The 25,822-nt window shown below is 38.2% G+C and overlaps 1 protein-coding gene across 3 annotated transcripts in view; it reads left to right on the top strand.

Annotated features, from left to right (window-relative positions):
* The window catches only part of g (adaptor-related protein complex 3, delta 1 subunit-like garnet), a 104,557-nt gene that overhangs the window by 56,217 nt on the left and 22,518 nt on the right, over positions 1–25,822 (top strand). For 2 of the 3 annotated variants that reach the window (XM_083138124.1, XM_083138125.1), the window contains exons 16-20: positions 2,054–2,222; positions 4,888–5,038; positions 8,930–9,016; positions 15,402–15,564; positions 23,960–24,221. In XM_083138124.1, coding sequence (XP_082994250.1) covers positions 2,054–2,222; positions 4,888–5,038; positions 8,930–9,016; positions 15,402–15,564; positions 23,960–24,221 — 832 coding nt within the window. The remainder of the gene's footprint in view (positions 1–2,053; positions 2,223–4,887; positions 5,039–8,929; positions 9,017–15,401; positions 15,565–23,959; positions 24,222–25,822) is intronic. The other variant, XM_083138126.1, reaches the window with a different exon arrangement.

The following is a 25,822-nucleotide window of genomic DNA, read 5'->3' on the forward strand; positions in this document are numbered from 1 at the left end:
AAAAGATATTTTTAATTTGTTTTTACTTACCACACATTTCTTAAATCTACAAAACTTCCTCTTTTCAATGAACAAAAATTTGTTAAATTTTCTTTTCATTTTCAGACATTTTTGAATATTTTTTTCAGCAATGTTTTGTGAAAAAAAAAGTACAACATTGTAACAAATGTTAATATAAAGATATTTTAAGTTCGTAATCTGGAAATTTCAATAATTAACTACATAAACTATCAATACATCTTTTGAATCTTGCATAAGAATACTTCTTATGAGCACATAACAAAAAATAATTACAGATTACAGGTAATTAGCTTCTGTATGAAAAAGTGGCTGCAGGACAGGACCAGACGATGTATCAGTTGGTTCTGTGTCATCTGTAAAAATTAAACAACTAAATAAATAAAATAAATTTTCATTTGACATACACTGTACAAAATAATAAATAGAAAAACTAAAAATCATCAGTGCATGTAGAAGAATTAGCAAGAGGCAAGATGAATAGACCCCAAAAATTACCTCTTCTCACTTCATTCATAAAATACTAGAGTTTGCAACACTGTTTATATTGTCAACAATTAATTATTACGAATATAAATAACCTACCTTCCAAATCTTCAAATTCATCTGCATCATCAAAATCGTCGCTAACTTCAAACTCTGAGACAGAATCCTCATGCAGAATTTCCCCTATGCAGTCTGGATCTAACGATGCCATTCTAAACAAAGCAACGTACATCAACCCGACAACAAACAGTCGCAGGTGCAAGATAAAAATAGCACATGAGTCACCTAGGGGTCGGAATTACAACAGAGGGGCTTGAATGAACACACACATGAGACGAAGTACGGACATAGCCCATAGTTCAATCGGCAAAGCGATTGCATACCGCAGGGTGGGCTGTGCCCGTCGTTCGTCCACATTGACTTTAAGTGCACTGCGGGCTATGCCTGTCATGCTGACTTTAAGTGCACTGCGGGGTATGCCTGTCGTGAAGACCCCAATGTGTTAACAAATGTGTGTTTCGAGGTGACTGCAGTGCAAAGAAGTTGAATATGTAGACAATTACTTTTTTTAGAAAGTAGGGCATCAAGATTGTTCATAAAATTTACAACAAAATGGCATATATATTGATAAATATTTATCGATATATTGGATCGGTAAAATAATCGGTAATTTTACCAATAAACCTATACACCGATATGCCTATATTGGCCGATACCGATAGAGTACTGATTAATCGGTCCCATCCCTACAGTAAACATAAGATCGAGATAAACGTTCTAATGTTCAGCATGTTTTTTTGCATGGAATTCGCTGATTGGTTTAAGCTGGTAAACCTTGCTTGTACCCCTTTCACCTCCCCGGTGCCTTCAATGTCTATTTCTCGTGAATTTACAATAACGATTTAGAACAGATTAGTGCAACACAGCAAACTTTGTTGTATATGTAGTACTCTTTTTCTTTCTTTGTGTACTTAATTTTACCATTTTAATTATATTTCAATAATACGTTTTTCTCAGTTATACGTTTTTACCCTTCTGTCCCCCATAAAATGTATAACTGAAATTTCACTGTGTCTGAATGAATAATTCAAATACTTCATGGAGCTTTTTCAGGGTTATATGAGGCAATGCGGATATTAATGGAGAACTTGCAAAATGCAAGCTGCGGAAATCGGTAGTTTCGAAACATGTTTCCTATTCTAAAGCAAATTTCAGAGTATTAGAGGCGATGTAGACTTCTGGCAGATGTTGCATAAGTTCCTACAGACTTCACTGTATATGATACAACAATTTATAAAAAGGTAACCTTTGTTGAGTTTGCCCCTAATATCTGCAACAACACATATCAAATCAGCACTTTACAGTATCAGCCAAAATCTTAAATTGGTCCATCTCTACTTTATCTAATAGTTTTCTGTTGAAACTTTAGATTTGCTTTAGCAAGAAACATGCCTTTTAATGTATGTACTTCTGTAAATATTAAATTTATGATTACTTTGATTGTACCCACTGTAAATACTGTAAAAGCGAAGTGCTTCTTTGGTTACAGCCTTGATTTGGATGCATGGATAAATGATCCACCGTCGGAGAGTTCAGAAGATGATGAGTATCAAGGCACGGAAGTGTTCATCAAGTCAGACAGGCTGCAGTTTAACAATGAGAACTATTACAATGCCAACGTGAATAAGTATGAGCCTACGGAGGAGGAACTTCAGAAGGTGAGTGGCTTTGCAAGTTCTATTCTAAAGTCTTAATACCAGGTAGACATGAGTTTTTCCTTTCAGTCAATTTAACAGAATTTTAAGAAAATATATTTATCGCATCATAAAAATTATGATTAAGTTAAATATACTTCTGAACAGCATGTTTATTGTAATACATATGTACTCTGATGAAGTACTTAGGTTTCCAGATTATATTCCCCTCGCAAACATGAGTTATTCGGTTAGGTTAGGTTCCATAAGTGGGAATCATATTTGGCGGAATACATGTGGCGATCAGCAGTGGCTGCGTCCGGTGTCGATGCTTTTGATGAGCTTCTCGGTGATATACCTGAATTTTGGAAATAACAATTAACAAAAGGGTAATTGTATGATTTATACACTGGCTGACAAAAAAAAGTGAAGCACCCAGAAGGAGTGGTCGAAGATTACCCCATTTCGGTATACATGCATACCATTGATGTGTGAGGAAATGATTAGATGTACAAGGATCTGTAATGTGTAGAACGCCCACCAGAGGGCATTTGTGACGTCACATCCTGTTGCTGATAAGGTGGGACCAGTCACCTGCTGTGAGTCAGACAGTGCAGCACGAAGTTCAGAGAGGAAAACGAAACACCGGTGATGCCTCGCAGACGCGTTACAGCCGATCCAGCAATTGACAGCATTTGACAGAGTCCGCATTGTGGGACTGCATGAGGCGGGTTGGTCGTATCGGGCAATTGCCTGGCATGTGGGCCATTCAGATGTCACAGTGGCCCGATGTTGGAATCAGCGGGTACATGAGGGCACCCATGCACGTTGTGCAGGTTCAGGTCGACCAAGAACATCACCCCGAGGGAGGACCGTCGTATGGTGCTCCAAGCAGTGCGGGATCCCACAACTTCGGCACCCGTCATCCGGGAACATGTACTGGACACTCTACAACATCCTGTGAGTTCCCGCACAGTGTCTCGACGACTCGCATCCGCCGGATTCGGGTCCTACCGCCCCATGCCCCGGTTGACGTTGACACCACAACACCGATGCCTGCGGTTGGTGTGGTGCCGTGCTCGGGAGGCATGGACAGAAGACGAATGGCGTCACATCATGTTCAGTGATGAGTCCCGCTTCTCCATGACCTCCGATGTCCATCGTGTGCGGGTGTGGCGGCATCGAGGGCAGAGGGCACATCCTGCCTACATTGTGGAGAGACACACAGGTGTGACCCCTGGCATCATGGTGTGGGGAGCCATTGGATATGCGTTCAGGTCACCTCGAATAGTGCTTCGGCAGACTTTGACGGCACAGCGATACATCACAGACATTCTGCGTCCACATGTCCTACCCCTTATGGCACAGCACCCTGGGACAGTGTTCCAACAAGATAATGCACGCCCACACACAACCCATGTGTCTATGGACTGTCTAGAACATGTTGAGGTCCTCCCGTGGCCAGCACGATCCCCGGACCTCTCCATCATTGAACATGTGTGGGATGACATTGGACGGGGATTCCGTCCTAGTGCCAACCTGCAGGATCTGGAGGGACAGCTGCAACACCTGTGGATGAACGTGCCTCAGGAGAGGATCCAAAGGCTGTTTGACACTATTCCGAACCGCATAAGGGCATGCATTGCGGGGGTGCTACACCATACTGACCTGGCTCCACCTTTAACTGCCAACGGCCTTGACTCTTGCATCCTATATTGTAATCAGTTCAATAAAGGTACGTGGACTTTCAGCATATGTAGTTTCATTCACGTCCAACCACTCCTTCTGGGTGCTTAACTTTTTTTGTCAGCCAGTGTATATTGTAAAGTTTCAACTCAGATGAGTTGATCAGTCCAACTCACTTTGGACTGAAATACCCTATTCCATAAGCAAGGATGAAAAGAAAAATCTTTTCGCTAAACAAATCCAAGTAGCCCCTTAGCAAGTGGCCAACAAATTGCGTTCCACAGACTACATCTTACCATTAAGTTACCAGCACCAACCATTCGACTGGGATCTGTCCAATGTGGGTTATCAGATGACAAGTATCGAATATTCTTTTTATTAACTTCCCCATGAACATAGACATTAGATTAGTCACTGTGAAGGACTTTTTATTCCAATGGAAGCGTCACACTATAATTGTTTGGTACAACGATTTGTAATCCTCAACTCATCGTGAATATATCCAATTAAAATCATGTGCAATGGCCCGTGAACTTCTCACCCTAGACATCAGTATGATCTTGATGCTAACGTGTTAGAGCCATTTTGATGCTTTTTTTCTGACTCCTCAAAAAGGAGGAAATGGGTACAAGCATTCATTGATAACTTTTTACTGATTAAAGATACTTCAAATAAACCTTCACCATTGCATTTCTAGTGAAATTCTAGCCTGATTTGATGTATCACAACCTTCCCATTTTAAAATGTTGAGTTGAATTCAATATGGCGGAGATCCGCTTGGAACACACAAATATGGTTCCCCCCTAGGCCTAACATTTTTCTATCATGACATTTGCACCCAGCCTAACTCCTTTACATTTTATAGAGGGTGTTGAGGGACTTCTGAATCGCACTGTAAATGTTTTAAAAACCAGGATATGGTGTGTGCATGTCTTAAAAATGTAATTCATGTTTGTGTACATGGTAAACCAATTAACAGTCTTTCACAATTTTCTCCCGACAGCGTCTTGAAGCCAGGAAGTTGGAGCAGGCAAACAATCCACATTACTTAAAGTCAGATGCAAAATCTACATTGTTAAATAAGTTGAATAGTGAAGATCTAGGTGAGATACCAATGACAAAGATAGACTTAGCGGTTCCTTTAGAAATTCCAGGTAATTTCTTATGTCCAGTGTAAGTGTAGAGTTGGCATTATTTTAGTGATCTATGTAGATATTGATGACAGAGCATGGTAGAATTACCAATCTAAAATCAAATGGTAAAGATTGAGTGCATAACATAACTTTTCATATATTCTGTGTACATATTGTAGTAGCTTCATTTGTAATACAGATATGTGATTCACATTTGCCACTTCAATTTAGCTTCATGACAAAAACAAATATATGAATTGCCAAGCAACATAAATCTTCCATCTCTCCTATCCTTGGCAGTATCAATCCAATATTCATTATCCCTGCTAATTTCCTTCCAGGTTATCTCCCAATTTACTTCCATGGTTGATGACACTATGGGATTCGTACCACTAAGTTTCCCAACAAGGATTCTCTAAGCTTCTCTCTCTTCTTGTTTAAGTTTCCATGATTTAACCTTTAGCAGATGAGACACTTATGTGTAAAATGTGCACAGCACTAGTTCCAGCTACATGCTTTTTCAAAAACACTGACCGACAAAAGTTTTAAAATAAAGGGTCTTTCATTAAGAGTGATACTTTTTAAAATTTGAAAAAAAAATAAACCACTCAACGTACCAAAGTAAATTGTGCTTCTTGAAGCTTAGACGTTGCAGTTATGTTCTGAACAAAATATCGTTCAAATGTCCACCATGGCTTTGAACACACTGACGCACACAATGGCTCCACTGATCCTGATTTCAGTGGAAAAATCATCTTCTCAGACGAGGCGCATTGTTGTCTTGGATTCGTCAATACGCAAAATAGTCGTTATTGGAGCGAGAAGAACCCACAAGTGGTCCATGAGGTGCTATTGCATTCAGAAAGACTCACTGTGTGGTGAGGTTTATGGCGTGGCAGCGTCATTGGACCTTATTTCTCTCGAGATGATGAGAGAAGAACTGTTACCGTCACTGGCAACCGCTACAGATCCATGTTACGCGAATTTCTGTGGCCAGAACTTGAGACCATAGATATTGAAAACATGTGGTTCCAGCAGGATGGCGCTACGTGCCACACAGCTGATGCTACGCTCGATTTGCTGAGGGAGAAGTTTGGCGACCGGATCTTCTCAAGACGTGGATGTGTGAATTGGCCGCTACGGTCGTGTGATTTAACACCCATGGATTTTTTTTCTTTTGGGGCAACATCAAAGCCAAGGTCTATGCTGACAAGCCACGAACTTTGGAACATTTGGAGGTGAACATTCGTCAGGCTATCGCAGACATAACGCCACTAATGTTGGACAGAGTGATTAGCAATTGGAGCTTCGTGTGCGTCAGTGTGTTTAAAGCCGTGGTGGACATTTGAACGATATTTTGTTCAGAACATAACTGCAATGTCTAAGCTTCAAAATAAAGCACAATTTACTTTGATACGTTGAGTGGTTTATTTTTTTTTCAAATTTTAAAAAGTATCACTCTTAATGAAAGACCCTATATATATTTTGGTGGAAATTTTATTTTTGTTATCTTGTGGCTTTCCCAAAAAAAATTCTATCTCCTGAGTGGTCTTTTGTGTTATGTAAATTCAAGTACCTTAGTTACCGATAACCTACCTGAAAATATTTGACTGCTTTTTTAATAGCATAATGCATTTTAATTATTTTTTTGTGATAAACTATGAGTCAGTTTTCAACTGTAAATAGCACAGTTGTTGGCACATAGCAGTGTGCAACAGTTTACCTAGAAAGGGATCCCTTGAGTGAATTTCCTTTTTTTTCTTCTTTCTCTTTTATCTCGCTTTTAATTGCACCTTTATCGAGAGGAATGTCATCATATTACTTTCTGGGAAAGCTGTAGCCTATGAGCTAACCTAAGAGCCTGCTGAATATCATGGAGTTTACATTATTAAAGTCAAATTCATGGGGTCAAAAAAGTAATTCTACAGTTAGTAAAGGACCTAATTGTTATATACAGGCTCAGTCTCAATAGTAGTAGACAGTGGTAGCTAAGCACCTGGTTCCCAGAAGCCACCCTTTATTTAGTGAATTCCTACTCTACCATGGACAGAAAATTTGATAGATCTTATAGTTCCTTTAATATTGAGTATAATTACAACAGAATGCCTTCCAGATCTCTGTGATTTTAGTGTGTCCCACGTAACACCACCGTAAGATGGTTCAACTTTCACAGAATACTGAGAATCACAGTTTTCTCACCTTTCTCCTGTGTGTTGTAATTAACCTCGTCCACATAAGTGTTTTCTATCCACATTTCCTCCTCAGATGAAGGTAGTTTATTTTTCTTCACAGAATGTTAGAATATGAATCTTGTTATCGGTGAAGGAAATAATTACTTATTGCATTTTCATGCCTGTTATATGTACTGAGATCGAGTCACACTGCAGGTAGCTTCAGAAATAAAGTGTAGAGTCAGGTTTAAACTCACTTGGTAATCTGTGCCCTGAATGGCTGGAATTGTGAGAAGAAATTAAGATAGCAAAAAAGTATTTGGCAATGATGTGTCCTTGGCTATGATTCTGCATATCGTGGTCGTCTGGTGGTAGCACCCTGGTTCCTTGCTGCGGTGAGCGGTGTCAAGCAATTTTAGGTTGGTGGGCTGCTGCTTCCGAGTGGTGTGTCGCTGGTGAAGCTCAGCTGGATGCAACCAGCAGTAAAAACCACTAGGGTTTGTTGTGCTTATAGGAATTGGTGCTCGGCAGCAGAAGCAGCTTCATAAGTCTGCTGAGCTACTCTCGAACAGTTGTTCTTTACAAGATTGGTTATCTGTGTCCTTGACTGTAGTCTCTCGGACTCTGCTGATTGTCTGGTGGACTGGACCTTCATCTCGATGTCTCTTGACAGAACTGCCACCTCTTAGTGCTCCTTGATGATCTCGCAAGTTCATTAATCTTAGGATATTTATTCTGGCCTGATTGATCTGGTATTGCCAATGTTGCACCTCCAGGTGATGAGGTGGAATCTCCCCAGCAAATGTGCACTCACTGCTTGCGAGGACCATGCATCAGCTGAATTTGCAAACTTGTAAAATTCTTATGCACTCAGCTCTATATCCAGAGGTGCAAACATTTGGATTGTTAATTTCTTCAATGAAAATAGTTCCCAAGTTTGCTCCCAATGCCTTCCTTTATACATAGCATACGCGTAGTCTCATTGATATAATTGTTTATTTTCTGTATGATGTAGTGAGTTATCTTTTATAAAATTATTAGCATGTATATTTCCTACTAAATAATTCCAGTTCTATCAATGTGAGTGTATCAGGTTCCTGTAAATTTTAGTTTTCGTTCTTTCCTTGAAAAATATGGCTATGTAGACATGATTTGTGAAAGCAAACAGTTCTTTGTGATGGTGATGTGAAACTGCAAACTGTCTGTAAAAGCATGAACATGAGATGCTCCAAAGACAAAGAACTATGCTTTTGTCACTGTTTCAAATCACTAATAAAAGAGACTAGTTTAGAACTGCAACCCTAAGTAAATAGTTTTGCATACTTGTTTTCCTCTCCTGCATCATGAGGTTTATCACCTTTTCATGAGGGGTAATGAGAATGAGTCCAAAATATTATCAGAGTTTATTTGAACCTTAATAGCCTTGTAAAAGAATTTATTGTCCTTCAAAAATATATTTTAGTGCCACTACTATACAAGGTGGCTCTCGCAGAAATACCAATGAGCAAGTAATTTTTCTATTTCCATGTACCTGAAAGCAAAATGAAGGCTCTTACTACCAACTGATTCTGACCTAGATGGCTCTGTGAGATATGTGTGGCTGCCATTAGCAATGCAATTTTTCAAACTTACTCCTGTATAATGTTCTAGCTATATTGGTAAATAGAGCGAGAAAATGTGATGTGTATATTTGTAAAGAACATTATTTTTTTCTTTTGCTACCACTTCTCTCTCATTCCAGGTCTAGTATCATCAGATAGATATATGAATTTGGATAGTCAAACCAGTAAGCAGAGGAAAAAGAAGAAGAAAAAGAAAGGAAAAAAAGGTTAGCAAATAGATCATAGATTATGGTTTTTGATAAGAACTCTTAGGTTATGGGGTGTCAGGTCAGTTCAGCAGAGGCCTGGAAAGCCAGACATGGCCTCTCCATGTAATGAGGGAAGTATGCCTGCATGGTGTTCATGTATCATATCTACAGCTACATAATAATACCACTTATATTTAGTCGCGTGTTGATCCCGTTATCAGCCTCACCTTGGCAACAATAAAAGGTTAAGTTGTTGACATAGGTTGAGACCTTTCGAGCCAACACGGTCTGTAGCACTTCTAGCTAGTATACCTAGGGATGGGGACAGGTGTATGGAGTGACTTGAAGCAAGGGGGTGAATTTCATGACCAATGATGGGGCAGTGTCCCCTCTAAAGGAACTCAGTTGAACATAAGTATCAAGACCCAGTTCATCGAATTATGGTGAACGTTCCTATTCATACCACCAATGACCTGTTATCAAGATAATCACAAATTACTGCATTTTTAAATAAGGCCAATCTTATTCAAGAAAATATAACCTATTTAATTATTATAATACCATGTACAAGAATTAACATACCAGTATAATACTTTCTATATTGTGGGTACAATTATTTGATTAGAAGGTGAAAGAGTCATTGTTGTTGTTTTTCCATGTCCGGAATGAATATTGCACGTGCTTAAATTTGTACGTTACTTCCGCTAATAGCCCTTATACTGCGAATCTCATGCACAAACACTTATCCTAGTCCCTTTTATCTTATTAAATCATTACCAGAGCTCTGGGTTTATTGCAAAGGATATGGTACCGTACAATTTTTTCAGCTGCATTGTCCTTTCACAAGAAGCATGTCATTTTCCTCGTTTCGATATCTGATGCTTGTTATCACATCTGATGGTAATCAGACACCAAAAATTCTTCGGAAAAACTGCCATACACGTTCTATAGCATCGTGTATCAATGTAAGTTCATGGCCGACTGGATTCCAAGTTATCCGTCTTTTTTCAACATTCTTCCCCTCAAGTATCTATCTAGTCCGCCATACTTACTTTGCCGGATCCCTTCTTCTTCCTTTATTCTCCCACGTATTATGTCCACTATGTTCAGACTCCATCTTGGATCCCAACTTTTCTTCTATTCTCAGCTTCAAAACTGTTATCACCAAAAGGAATTGTGTCCAAAACACGAAAGTAACTCAATTGCAAGAGAATCATTACAAAACTATCTCCTGCTGTGAAAAATAAAGAAATATTACAACGTACAGTGAAATCTCGTATGTAGAATTGCTCATTACCTTTGCATGACACTCAATTTCTACGGGTTACTTCCTAAACTAATGGTAAGCTATGCAGATCATATCAAACCCAATGTTTCGTCTATGTAAACTAACTATTGTCAATTAGGATGAACTTAATACCATATATTATGGTTTTTCTTGTATGTACGCATTGCTTGCATTATAGAATTATTTTCCTGTAGTTTACGGTTATTACAAGCATAAGAAAACAGTTTTTCTTTGTGACGTTTCAGGAGAACACACGCTCCTTTCATCAGACATTTATTTTCATTTTGATTAAAGATACAGTTATAACAATGGTTAGTAATTTTTTAAACAAAAAGAATCTGTTATATAATGGATGTTGTCAATGTTACATTGTTGTAATATAGCAACTTAACTGTGAAAAAATCAGTCTGTTTTATTTTTATTTCAGATTTTTAAAAAAAATTATGAATCCAAAATATCATCAGGTAATTCAAATTCATCATTGTTTTCACAAAGTCTCTTGATGTTTTCTGTTACATTAAATTTTAAAGATGGTGGCTTACTCCATTTGTGAAAAAGAAAACTCCATACTGGATCTATGTTACCATTTTCATTATTTAATTTATTCCAGTGTTCTTCTGCAATGAACGAAGCTTCCCAGACATTCAACTCTGTGTTTCCCGTTAATCTTTTTAAAACCCTTCTCTTTTTAATCAAATGCTTCTCTTCGATGATATGACTTGACAAACCTGTTCTTGGGTTTAGATTTATAATGTCCAAATCGTGTTCGTGCCATCTTATTGCCATTTTCCTTGCTGTTTGTCCCACATAATCTTTTGAACATGAACAACTTATATTATATATTCCTGTGGTTTCCACATCTGGTAGAGAGTTTCTCATTTTGAATTCATTAAATGTACATTCCAAACTTCTTGGTGATTTAAAAACAATTTTGAAATTAAAACTTCTAAAAATTTTTGCAATTTTATGTGAGAATCCCTTGTGGAATGGAATGCACACAAATTTCTTTTCAACAGATTTTTCATCTTTGTCTGTATTTCTCTTTTCCTTTAGTTTTCTTGCAACTTGTTTTTTGATTTGGTTTATTCTGTTACTGTGAAAACCATTTTCTTTTGCTATATTAAAGAGCCTTTCTTCTTCATTTTTGATATCCTCATTATTAGAACATAGTCTTTGTGCTCTCAGGAAAAAATTAAAAAATATGTTATCCATTGTTATACGCGAATGTTCTGATTTGGCATGGATGTATTTTTCCCCCGCTAATTTTTTCCTATGGACTGATGTTTGAATTGTTGAGTTAGTTGTCTTAATTTGCAGATCAAGGAAAGAAATTACATTGTTATTCATGGGTTCACAAGTGAATTTTATGCGACGATGTGATTCATTTAACAATTTAAATACGTCCATGATGGTGTTCTCATTTTTAGCGATAATTAGCACATCATCCACATATCTGATGTAGAGTTTGATATCCGCACCTATGGCATTAACAATTGGAGATTCTATGTAATGAAGGAAAATGCTGGAGATGATTCCGGATACTGGGTTTCCCATTGATAGACCATTACTTTGCTGATATATTTTGCCATCAAATATAAAGTAATTGTAATTTGCACATACAGTAAACCATCGAACCATTTCCCATGATTCTACTGGGTTAACCTTCATCTCAATAAGCCATCTGTGTAATGCATCTGTGGCACCTTCTATTGGGACACTAGGATATAAATTTTCAACATCAAAACTTGCAATACGATACTCATTATTCCAAACAATATTTTTTAGTTTCTGTTTCACTTCAAATGCATTTTTAACACTGAATGGTGTTTGTTGTTTAATTATAGCAAGTCTTTCAACTAAATATTTGGATAGTTTGTATGCAGGATGTGTGAAAGTTGCAATGATGGGTCGTATTGGAGTTCCCGGTTTGTGAGTTTTTGGTAGTCCAAAGGCAATCGGCAGGGTTGAATTTTTGATAATGAGTTTTTTCTTCATTTCTCTTGGTATCGTGATACTGGTTTCAATTACTTTCTTTACCTCATTTATTATTTTAGTTATAGGGTTTCGAGAGGTTTCTGTGAAATTGTTTACTTTGAAACATTCTTCCATTTTTTCTTTATAGTCCTTAATTCGGATAAGGACAGGTTTATTTTCCTTGTCCGATTTTATGAGGTACCTGATGAGTATATAGAAATTTTTCAATTCGGAATGAAATTTTCAGTTGGTAGTGCTTATATACACAAGGAAGATTTTGTGATTTCAATAGAGAAAGCACTGAATTTCTTAGATGATGAGGAGGAAAAGAGAAAATTACGAAATCTCACACATGATGCTCTTGATGAACGGTTAAGTTTTGAATACAACAGAAGAAATAACAGAGGTCCAAAATACACGGAACGGGAGAAAGAGCATATAAGGTTGGGGAAAAAAGTTCATGGTTTCAAGATCTGGTTGAAAGAAAACGACATTTTCTTAATAAAATAATCATATATTATGGTTTTGAATATAATAAAAACCACAGTGAAGAGCATACCAAAATACGTTAACAAAAATACAACGAACAGGAGAGAGATCACAGCTTTGGTAAGTAGCATTGTCTACATACTTGCACCTTTCAAATATGGAAATAAGTCCCTTGTATGAGTAATTCATATTAGATTTGATTTAGTGAAATTTTATGTTTTATAATGTTACTAGACCTGAAGATCATTGCCAGACAAAACTATTTTTTTTAAAGTGATATTCAAAAACGAGATCTCCATATTGCCTAAAACGCAATGACGGTCAGAATAACATCCTCTTTTTTCTGTACATATTGTATAGTTCAGGCTAATATCTGGCATCTGGGAGGAATTTTTAAAAAAAATCATAAATGTCCTACATTTTGAACATCAGATTCAGTTAAGTAAGAGAACATATCTTACAATTGAAAAACAGAAAATCAGATAAACTGGCTTCTTAGAGATATATTCTTGAAACTAGGAGGATGAGTAAAACATTAAAATACTGACCAAGGCAGAATTTATTGTATAGAAAATATGTACACTAAACAGGTAATGTTTCCACCCTCTAACAGGGTCTTCTTCAGACTAATATTCACACTAGAATGTTTTATTAACATGGAAGCAAGGCTTTTAACAGTGTTACCAAAGGAGGGTGAGCTATTGCTACTGGAACTTTGAAAATATTTTCTGTCCTAATCCGGACTTCATGAAATGACTCCGATTTTCGGGATCCTGAACAGTGGGGGATATTTCGAAAGTTTTGTTTCAGAAATTGTAAAAAACAGTCACTTCAGGAAGAAATAATGCACACAATTCGAGATTCTCCTAGTGTCTTGAAAACTTAAACCCAAACATTTCAATTACCAAAAACTTCCACGACCTTTTTTTTTTTAAAGTACAGTAGTGAACATTTCCCATTCCAACCAAAACAGTTCTGTTCTGCACATCCCCATTTGAAACACACATGGCAGTGCTATTGATAGCAATTTGGGAATATTTATCTCATTGTGTGATAATGTCTGCTTGTATTCTATTATATTTACTGCCAATGTGATCGTATCCTCCTTTTGGCTTGTATGAATCTGGTCACCCTAGTCATTCCACACAGACAGGCACAAACGACTGTTCTTTCTTCTACTTTTAGCCTAGTTTCACATCACCTGCAAAAGATATGTATTGCATCACATTATCACTAATATATATATTAAGACCCCTTTCCAAAAGATTGACATGCACCTTCTGCCTTTGGGGCTTTAAGTTAGTCCATATAGTCTCAAGGGCCATCAATGGGTTTGTAGGACAAAGCTCCTGCATGGTCTGTGGTGTAGGATTTGTTATTTGGAATAAAAGATTATTATCATATCTTCTTTAGAGCTTTATTCAAGCTTCCGACAATATACATACACTTTTTTTAAACAGACAATTAACCCAATATAAATTGTAGGCTGAAACCTATTAGTTATACCGCAGTTTAAAACCTGGTCTTTTGGTGATGCAGAGAAGTACGCCTTTCGGAATGTGGGTTAGAAATAAACTGGCTTGGCATACACTAAAGGCACCCTGAGGAGCGCGAAAAGATATTTCCCCAGATAATCCCTGAATCACCAGGAGAGAGTCCCCAGAGTTTACAGAGCTTTCCCCCCTTTTATACAGAAAATTTGTTTTCATTTTTTCCAGGACGACACTATAGTTGTTTATACATCCTCATAGTTACAGAACTTTTACAATGATTTAAAAATTTTGTTGTATTTTAGCAAAATGACAAAATCTTTTACATTATTTTTTAGTAATAAATCAGTTGGAAAAAACTATACATATATGATACTAGCAGATTACCCAGCATTGCCCAAGTATTTATTTATCCCAATCTTGTATTAGACAAGAAAATAATTAATTCTAACTATAGTGTAAAATGTAACTAATTTTAAATGTGATCGTGAATGTCACAAATTAGCTTAACGACTCCGAAAACTATGGATTCAACATGAATCTAAGTCATTTGTGGCATTTTATTTTTCACCCCCTCTCACCCCAGTGCCGATAGGTGATGAACTTGGAGTTGAACGGCATTGGGAGCGATTCCGAAAACTATGGATTCCACACTAATATCTGGCATTTTTGCAACACAAAGTCATATAAGCCTGAATGTTAGACAACCCGATAAACACTATCGTTGTGCGGAATTTAATATCGGTAGTTTTATATTATTTTCACATGTCATCCCTTCCCATCCCATCCCTAGGGTAGGCAGGGGTGTCTTACCCCCAAAGTATTCTTTCCAGATTGCAAGTGATACGTGTATCAAGTTTGGTTGAAATTGCTCCAGGCGTTTGAAAGTTATGTCAGAACAAACATACATACACACCCACACACATACATCCATTTTTATATATGTAGATTAACAATGAAGTATTTTTTTAAATATCTTTTATAGAAAAATGAGTTCACCACAGATTATTCTTACACAGATGACTCAGTTAGTGTTTGAAAAATGCGCAGTCAACTAGGGCGACACAAAATACAGAAGTCAGGTCTCCTCTAGCAATTTCCAGTTGTGGTTAACAGATTGAACATTTAGCAATCTTTAGTCCTGACATGTACTTTATTTCAGGTCGCATTGTGGCATCGTCAAGCGAAGAAGACATTCAAGCAGCACAAGTGGTGAACACTGACATTGGAGAAATGCCAGAAGGGGCATCTGTGACTGAAGGGGAGGAAGAGGATGCACGGCCTAATGATGATCCTCATAAGGCCTTGGATATTAATCTTGATGAGTATGCTCATGTTATCATCACATTACTTTATCTATGCTAATGCATGGGCATGAACTGTACCTCTAATCTCATATGGTTGTTACTGTACAAGGGAAAGTCATAAAATAACAGGAATTTTATTAATAGCCTTTTTACATGAGTATTTACAGAACTTGTTTCTGCTTTATTTTTCGACAGAGCCACTCTGCTTCGCAACGTACTTGGTCCACCTATACTTATATAAACATTTTTGGTGTGACCTTTAATCTACTTTGCATCACCTCCATTAGCTCCTTGTTATATGAAAACTTAACCCTGCAAATGTTCTTTCAGAAGGAAAAGTCCGAAAGCACCCAGTCTAGACTGTACAGTGTATGTTTCAAGACCTCAAATTTCAGGGTGGCCGTTGTCATGAAGCAATAACACTGCTTTCGAGAGAAGTCACCAGTGTTTCAATCATATAGTCCATATACAACCTCTATCAAGCTTCAACTTGCTCACAAAACGCATGGCGATGAAATTAGGTGGGTAACAAGTTTGCACTGTTGCCACGTCGAAGCACGACTCTGTGTGTTCGGAGGTTTAAGAGAATGAAAGAGCTCATTCTAGAGTTGGTCTTTGTAATCCATGTATACAAACTGACAGTATTTGCTTGAAAGGTCAGGAATGACACAAAGGTGCCCCGGAGAGAGGTCGATCTGATGCTCGATCTAAGCAACGCAGCCCAGTTGATGATGCCACACTGCGTGGGAACCAGTAACTTTTGTCCTACTCTCGCTTTTCCATATGTGGCCCCAGTGCAATTCTGCCCAGCCATCTATTTCCATGACCATGTGTTTAGTATGTTATTATATTGAGCACTTGTCACACTTTGATCCTTTTTTTGGAAGTGCATCAGTATAGGGTCATTGACATCCAAAAATACCCTGCAGAGTCCTGTATCTTGAATTTTTTTATGGCTGGAGATGATGGGTGCTTCCACTTTGATTGTCTCTTCCTCTCTGGTTCATAATGTGTGCACCCAGGACTTGTGTCCTGATAACTCATCTCCTATGCACACTTGTAATCATCAGACAGCTGGCTTGAGACCCATCTGGTACAGTCGCGGACACTTGTGGGTTATAACGATTCCATTAAGTTTCAATGGAATCGTTACAACCCGGAAATGTCCATGACTGTACACACTTTGCTGTACTTGAGGTTATCGTGGATAATGTAGTGTGCTGAACTGTGGCTTATATTAAATTCTGCGGCAATTTCACCAGATTCTCGGCCTCATTTTCGATAAGAAATTAAACTGGCAATCGCACCTTCGCCAGCTAAAGTTCTATTGTCTCAGGGTTCTCAACCTTCTATGTGTTTTAAGTCATACATCTTGGGGTGCGGATAGAATGGTGCTGTTCTGTCTGTACTGTTCACTAATCAGATCAAAGCTCTGTTATGAATGTGTTGTCTATTCGTTCACCTGTTCCTCTCAGCTTTGCATCCTCGACACCATTCATCATGCTGGTATTCGTTTGTGTTCTGCTGCATATCTTACCACGTCAGTCATCAGTTTGCATGTGGAGGGTGCACATTATACACACACAAGCTATATACATGTGTAGGGATCCATAGAATATTGCCTTTCCCAATATGTTATCGAATATGTTACACTATTGTAGGATAAAACTTATGATTTATGTAATGTTTTCCACAGAATACTAAATTGCCATCAATTTGTGACTCTTGCTGTTACCTTATTATATACATTCATTAACCCTGCTTGTGCAGATCACAATAGTGAGCCAATTATATATTTTCGCATGCATCTGCAATTTGACAACTTGGCTGCCAGTGCACCTTCCAGCAACAGACCAGAAACTTTCTATACAGGGTGTTTCGTAAGTTCGTTTACAATGCTTGGGAGGTGATTGTACGAGTGGAAATAAGGTGGAAAGTTCATGTAACGAAATTCCGGAAACGGCTTTGACGCCGAGTTATTGACGTTTGAAAACGTGGGAAAATGATTTTCCGAAGTGAATAATGGCAAAACGGGTGGAGAGAATTCGTTGGTGCACTAAGAAATTTGGTACGCTCTTGTCAAAAATTCACACGGCAATGTTGTGCAATGTTGGCGCAAGGGATTCCCCAAAGGACACGAACGAAGATGTTGACGGGAGTGCGGTGGGTGTGCGTTCTGCGTGAGCTGGTATCGACGAAAATTGGCATTTGTTAAATGGCACCAAAAAACAAAGAAAATTTTGTGATCGAAGGGCACCATGACGTAAAAACGAAAAAAATGATCTGTCATAGGTTGCATACCCTGAAGGGCAGATGGGTGTCCGTGTGATCTAACGTTAAGTACCACATTTCCCACTAGGGCCGCCAACAGTGTAGGTTTCCTCATGAAGGAGCACATGTTTCTGTGCCATTCGTGCTTCAGGTGCTGTGCCAACAGCAGGTTGTTAAACATTCACGGTTGAATGGAAAGACGTGAGGTTCTGGACAGTAGTGTTGGGCAAACATTTGACCTAGCAGTGTTATGTGTTAATTCTTAGCCACAGCCCATCGTGTTCTGTGAAGTGTACTAGTGTTAACGGCCATAAACACTTGTAGCCTGGTGTAAGGGATGGCTGCATACACGTCCCAAGAGCTGGCGGACATGCATTTGATTTATGGGGAGGCTGGAGGTAATAGCTGTGCTGCAAGGCGTCTGTATGGGACAATAGGATGTTACCATTGCACACCTCAGTGTTGCCACCTCGTCGAGAAGTTGGACGACCGCGAAGTGTGCGAACACGACGGTTTGTTAAAGATGTGCTAACTGCAGTGATGGATCATCCAGGCACCAGTACGTGCGCACTAGCCCACAAACAAAACACCTCCCATGTGAATGTGTGGCGAGTCCTGGCAGAAGAGGGGATGCACCCGTACAAATTGAAGAAAGTGCAAGATCTTTTACCTCGGGACTTTGGCCCACGTGAGGACTTTTGCCAATGGTTTGTTCATCAAATTGAAAGTATCCCCAATTTTCAGAATACGGTACTATGGACTTATGAGGCTATCATCACGAAAACTGGTGTGTTCAATAGTAAAAACAGTCATGTGTGGGAACATGAAAATCCACATGCACTGCTAGTGGCACATCATCAGCACAGATTTGCAGTGAATGTGTGGTGCGGGATACTGCATGACTATTTGATTGGCCCGTACATTCTTCCTGTTCGCCTATGTGGACCCACTTATCAAGCATTTCTCAGTGAGATTTTGCCTGAACTACTAAGAGGACGTGCTCTTGGCACTGAGACAAAGACTGTGGTTTCAACATGACGGTGCACCCCCACATTTCTATCGGAATGTGCGCCATTTCCTCAATACCGTATTCCACAACCAGTGCATTGGCAGGGGAGGGCCTGTGCCATGGCCACCTCGATCGCCTGATATTACCCCCCTTGGATCAGTGTTGCCACATTTCCCTTTTTGAAGGGAAATTTGGAGCTAATTTTAAGTGAAAAGGGAAATTCGATGAAAAAAGCTAATTTTCAGGGAAATTTTAAGACAGACTCAACATTAATTATATTAAACATTATAAGGAATTTCAGTTTGAAAGTGAGAACATCATCTTTTTATTTTATTTTATCGTATAATTTGTTCTGAGAGGAAGTGTGGAATTTGGGTTGGTCCACATCTGGCTACCGTTTGGAGCCGGAGGTCATTGACCATTCACCCTTATGTGCCGGCTTTGGGAGTGGGAGTCTGAAGGTATTGTTTATGTAAAGATTTCCGCGGTTCTCTGAAATTTGCCTCAAACACTGCACGTGCAAACCATAATGTTCCCTTTGTCGCAAACTATCTTTACTTCAGTCTGCATTGGACACTGGGTTATTCGTGTGCGAGTGTTTGGTGGAAGGTTGTAGCCGTCTTGGGCGATGGAAGATCAAGGGAAGCAAAGGAAATGATCTGCAACTCCAGAATACGTTAGAAAACATCGTGGGGAATTATCGGAAGATGAAAGAACACTGCGGAAACAAGTCAAAAAATTCCGTGCGGAGTGGCAAGAAGATCTGCAATTCAAAGGCTGGCTTCAACCAGTGAAAAACGATGACTGCAAGTGTAAATGCGTAGCATGTAATGTTGTGCTAAATTGTTGGAAAAGTGAATTAGAAAAGCATGCTAAAGGACAGAAACATAGCAATAATGTGAAAATGTTCCGAAGTACACCCTCCATGAAATCTTTTGTAATAAAATCTAAGTCGAGTGACCACGATAACGTGGTAAAAGAAGCGGAAATAAAAATTGCTACTTTTTTGCCGACATAACGTAGTGTTTCATGTTGTTGATCACTTGGTTCCGGTCTTGAAAGACGTGTTTTGCAAATCCAAAATTGCAGAAGATTTGAAAAAAATGTAGTAGCTCGCCTGGAAAGGAGAGACTTAAGGAAGTGTTAAAACAAGTTCCGTTTTCAGTTTTAGTAGATGAGAGCACGGACATTTCGTCTGGGAAGACAATGTGTGTCATGGCCAGTATGTGTCTCCTATCAAAATGATATTCCTGTAAAGAATGTAATTGGCCTAGCGTGTGATGGAGCAAGTGTCATGGTCGGATCGAAAAAATCATTCTCGACTCTGCTCGAAAAGGACTGCAATAAATTAATTCTCATGCGCTGCATTTGCCATTCTTCGGCGATTGTGGCAAGAAAAGCATGTGAAAAGCTTCCGCGAACTCCAGAAGATCTTCTTCGTGCCATAGCGTCATACTTTTCTCATAGTGCGAAACGTTGCGCAGAACTTGTTGCATTTCAAGAATATATATTGACTCTGAAAATAAAAAAAAATCTTGAAATTGTCTGGAACGCGGTGGCTTTCCTTGCAACAATGTGTTACTAGAATTTTAGAAAACTGAACTGTTCTGCAAAGCTACTTTCGTGTTGCAGTTTTCGAAGATAAGCTTAAATCAGCTGAATTTATTTCAGCTGAACTAAACAATCAATACACTAAAGTGTATTTGTTGTTTCTAAAACATGTCTTAAACTATTTCAACACATTCAATGCCCTTTTCCAATCTAGAAAAGTCCTTATTCCACTCCTTGCTGAAAATTCGAGACAACTTTTCCGCACTCTTACTCAGAACTTTTTGCAGTCGAAATTCAGTAGTGATTACGATGGCAATGTTTTGGATCCAAGACATTTTCTGCCGCTGAATGAAGTTTTTCTGGGCCAAGAATGCGAAGACTTTTTACTACATCTTCCTGATGAGGGAACAAAGCAAATTCGAGTGCGTTGCTTGGATTTCTACATCGTGGCTGCTACAGAAATTCAGACCCGTCTTCCAATAACAAATCCTCTCTTCCAAGAAATGCAGTTTCTGCATCCAAGTGTTGCTCTCAGTGCTAAAAGAAGTGCACAAGACTTGAACCAGCTAAGTAATCACTTTCGTGATTACATTGACACATGCAAAGTGATCTCTGAATGGAGAGATCTTCCTCATTCCCTCAGCGAAGAAGAAAAAAGTAAGATAAGTGCAATGGAAGTTGATGAAATGTGGCATTATATATCCCAGCTGAAGGCTTTTGAAGATATAGTGCAGTTTCCCAACCTTGCAAAATTATCATCTCTGGTACTCAGCCTGCTTCATTCTAATGCTGAGGCCGAGAGGATTTTCAGCATAGTGACAGACGTGAAAAACAAGAAGAGAAACCGCATTGGAACCGAGGCTTTGTCTGCAGTGGCAATTGTTCGATCATCTTTCCAGGCTAAAGGTGTGAATTGCACAAACTTTAAAGTTACGCCAGAACATTTGAAGATAAACATGTACAGCAGAACGGAGTCGTGATGTGCTGCGCTTTCTGAAAGTAATGTACGTATATAGACAACTACAATGCATTTTAAGCGAGTTTTGTGTGTGTGTGTGTGTATATATAAAACTTAATTTCGTAATAGTGTTATGTGAGATGTTATGGGCAACAATGTGCAAGTGACCAACAATATTTCTCAGACTCAATGGATTAAATTTTAATAATAGACTTGCTGTGTTTTATAAGTTTCCACATCATATGTGAAATTTACCAGAATGGAAATAGGATACAGAGTGGAACATTTGCTCAGGTATGTACTATATACATATATTTTTTTAAAAAAAAAACAAAAAAAAACTTGTATACATATGCGCCGAATTTAAAAAGGCAAAAAGTGTGATTTTCCACACAAACTCTTCATATTTAAAGGAAATGACGTTTCATCTGCATCTTACTAGAACAGCATTTTGTGTACAATATTTTTCATTTTCTTCTGATGGTGTGATGAAGACAAGGGGCATTGTCCTCCCTAAATCCAATCTCTGTTCATGTGTTTTGCTTTTTACTGAAGAAAATCCTCAGTTGTCAGCTTTAATGTAATGTTCTAGCTTTCATCGCAAAACGAAAAAATTGGCTTGGTTTAGCCCAAAAAAAAAAACATTTAAAAGTTATTGACTTTATTGTTCATTGATTTGGTTTATTTTACTTCGCTTTTCTGCCACTTTTGGCTAATTGCGAAGATGGGGATGAGTAAATTTATGATGAAATTGATGAATGGACACTCACAAACAGCCATGTCCAGGCCGGGATTCGAACCTGGGACCCCTGGTGTTAAATTGTTTAACATTTTGTACATACATACGAACATGGGTCAACAATATTTTATTATTATTATTGTCATTGTTATCATTATTATTATTTTCTTTAGATGAAGGGAAAAAATGGGCGAAAAAGGGAAATTTTACCCCTTGCAAAGGGAAATTGGGCTTACAGATTGTGGCAACACTGTCCTGGATTTCTTCCTCTGGGGAGAGATGAAACGCCTCGTTTACGAAACACCTGTCGTGTCAGCCGAGGACCTCGTTGCCCGTATCAATGTAGCTGCAGTATCGATTGCAGAAACGCCGGGGTTGTTGGGTCGCACTAGACAATCCTTGATTCGCCGTTGTCGCCTTTGCTTGGAAGTACATGGTGGACACTTCGAAAACCTGATGAGGTTCCCTTCACATCTCCATTAAGCATACTGTGTTCCCTTCAGGGTATGCATCTTATGACAGTTCATTTCTTTCGTTTTTACATCATGGTGCCCTTCGCTCACAAAATTTTCTTTGTTTTTTGGTGCCATTCAATTTTCGTCGATACCAGCTCACGCAGAACGCACACCCACCCCACTCCTGTCAACATCTTCGTTCGCGTCCTTTGGGGAATCCCTTGTGCCGACATTGCGCAACATTGCCACGTGATTTTTTGACAAGAGCGTACCAAATTTCTTAGTGGACCGCCCAACACCGACGACTTCTCTCCACCCGTTTTGCCATTATTCACTTCGGAAAATCATTTTCCCACGTTTTCAAACATCAATAACTCGGCAACAAAGCCGTTTCCGGAATTTCGTTACATGAACTTTCCACCTTATTTTTACTCGTACAATCACCTCCCAAGCGTTGTAAACGAACTTATGAAACACCCTGTATATGTAAGTATGTGTTTCTAAAATCTGTTATGAAAATATTGGGAAAGATAATAACAAAATGAAGATTCTAAAAGATGTATTTTAGTTTGAATTCATCACATCGAAATTCAATGCACTAGATTTAGAATTCCCTCCCTTCTGTAATGTGTTGAGTGAAATAATTATATTTTTTTGTTAAGTGAATCAGAATACTTCCAAAAGTACATTCTTGCTATAAAACATATAATTTGTAAAAATAATAATAATCTGCCCTACCAATGATGAGTGTTTTTTTTCTGCATGACCACTGCAGTGGTGAACAAATCATTCAATTATTCAAGGAACATTTTTAATTTTATGTCTGCTATTTAGAGCATCATTATCAGTATCTGTAAATTTTATATTGGTATCAGCAAAATTTCTAATCAGTTGCTTGTTACTATGCATATTTACGTTAGTGTAAAATAAAAATAGTTAGTATATCCGTATTTATTAGGGATGGGACAGATTAATCACTAGTCTATTAGTATCTGCCGATATGGGCATATCGGTTTATTGGTAAAAATACTGATTATTTTACCAATCTGATATATCGATACATATCTTACAGCTTAGTGCAAAATTCTGGCATTTCGTTATAATTTTTATGGATAATCTCCATGCTCTCCACACACTACATTTCAAAATGTCTAAATATGCAACTTCTTTTTCATTGCATTTATTAAAGAGTTCAATGAACCGTTAAGGTTCTTCATATATCGTTTGTGATTTTTTATCAGATAGGTAGAATATCAATATCAGTAAATTTTGTATCAGTATTGGTCCAAAATTTCATATCCCTAGTATGTATGAACTGAATATAGAAAAATATAATTCTGCATGTGCACGACAATCTCTAGTGTAACTTTATGTTGATTTATGTATGATGTGTTATTTATATGTTAACGCCACTTCATACGCACTTTCAGGCCACTTCGAGATGAAGAAAAGTTACCTGTTCGAACACACAGAATAGTGAATGATGATGCTACACCTTCACCAGGAGATCATGAAGTCGAAGCACCAAAGAAACACAAGAAGGAAAAGAGCGACAAGAAGAAAGACAGAGAAAAGAAGAAGAAGAAATCCCATAAAAAGGGGAGGGGAGACAAGGAGAACAGGGGAGTGGAGGAAGAAGAAAAAGCAGCAGAGGAGTTGCTTAATGCCATGGAAGAGCAAAGTAACGTGGAGGTATTTAATTTGTTCCGTTTTTCCATTCTTATACTAGAGTCCTTGCTAGATATATTCTAGATGCCCTGCATTGGCGCTACCTGGAAGCAGTTGTTAATTATGGTTGTTGGTGATACAGACACACCAGTGGTGTAACATTATGTTCTCGAAACTGTAAGCAATCCTAATTAGGACTTCATCATTGATCAGTGCCTGCTCAGCAACTTCAACTACCGTAAACAGTTCAAAAATAATGAAATTCACAAGAACCTAAGTTAACCTTTGAGCTAGAGCCATATCATGTACTTCTTTCACAGTCAGCTGACTTCAGGTCACATGAAGAGAATGATAAGTCTTACACGACATGCACAATTTCTTAATTTGGTGATTCACTAGGTCCTTCAATACAGACAGTTTCATTAATATATGTTTCATGAACGTTCAGTTTGTCTGTGAAATTTCTTGCCCTCAATTTTTTTACCATCAACATGTTTTCAATCACACAATTATAGTCATTTGCTGTTGATACTGCAGCATGGCACCTAGCAGAGAGCAATAATCTCTTATAGAAGCAAGTGCGTTGCTTAAATTTTTGTTACCACAACATCTGTTGGTGGTTTTTAATAATAGTTCCACAACAAGCTAGCCCTGTTAATTAACATTTGAATACTTTAAATTTCACCCGGCAGTGTTACACTTGTGATATAATGTTTTTGTAAGCATTGTTCTAAAACTATTACCAAGTGTCTGATACACACATTTTTCAAACATAATATAGGGTGTTCAATTTAACCTTTTGTTTACCAAGCCCATTTTGCCAGGTAAGCTCCTTGTCTACCGGGCCAGTTTTAAGCAAAATGCAGAGTTTCATTTAGATGACTGTAGATCGGAGGCTAATTGTCTTAGACAGACGAATGATATATCGTTATACGTGGAATGAACCATACATTAGGACTACATACAATTTATGCACATTGAGTGTATACGTGGATGCGAGGGGAGGGGAGGAACCGGAAAATCCCAAAATTTCTGAAGAAAAATGCCCCCTTTCCCCTCCGCCCCTGGACAACAAAGTACATGACATTGTCAAAATACACATGGAAATGATCGCAGGCATATTTGGAACAAGAAAATAATTGCATTATTATCATATGAGTAATAGAACACAACTTGTAACCCCCAAAAGACATGTCTATGCGCCACTGATTCAGTTTCTAAGGAAGTTGCTATTTTCCTGGCATCCCCCCCCCCTCCTTTTATGGGGAAAGAGTCTTTACGGTGCAGTATGTGTGTTAACAATAATATAAAAGAAGAAAATAGCAATTCCAGTGAAAAATAGCGACATTATGACGTAAAAACTACAACCTTGTAGAGATATCTATATATAGATAGCTGGTAAACAAAAGATTAAAACAGGACCCATTGAAGAAACAGAATGAGAGTAAATATTATTGTAAAATGTGAGGGCAAATCCGAAAATCTTTGCCCCATTTTTTTTTCAGTCTAAATAATAAACATACATTGAAATCAAAATGTAGGATTTGTTCTATGCACCTTGCACTATTTTTCCACATAGTCACCACCGCAGTCCAGGCATTTGTTCCATTGCACCAATAGTTTGA

This window comes from Lepisma saccharinum, chromosome 16 (assembly GCF_977018435.1).
Source record: "Lepisma saccharinum chromosome 16, izLepSacc3.1, whole genome shotgun sequence".
Taxonomy (NCBI): domain Eukaryota; kingdom Metazoa; phylum Arthropoda; class Insecta; order Zygentoma; family Lepismatidae; genus Lepisma; species Lepisma saccharinum.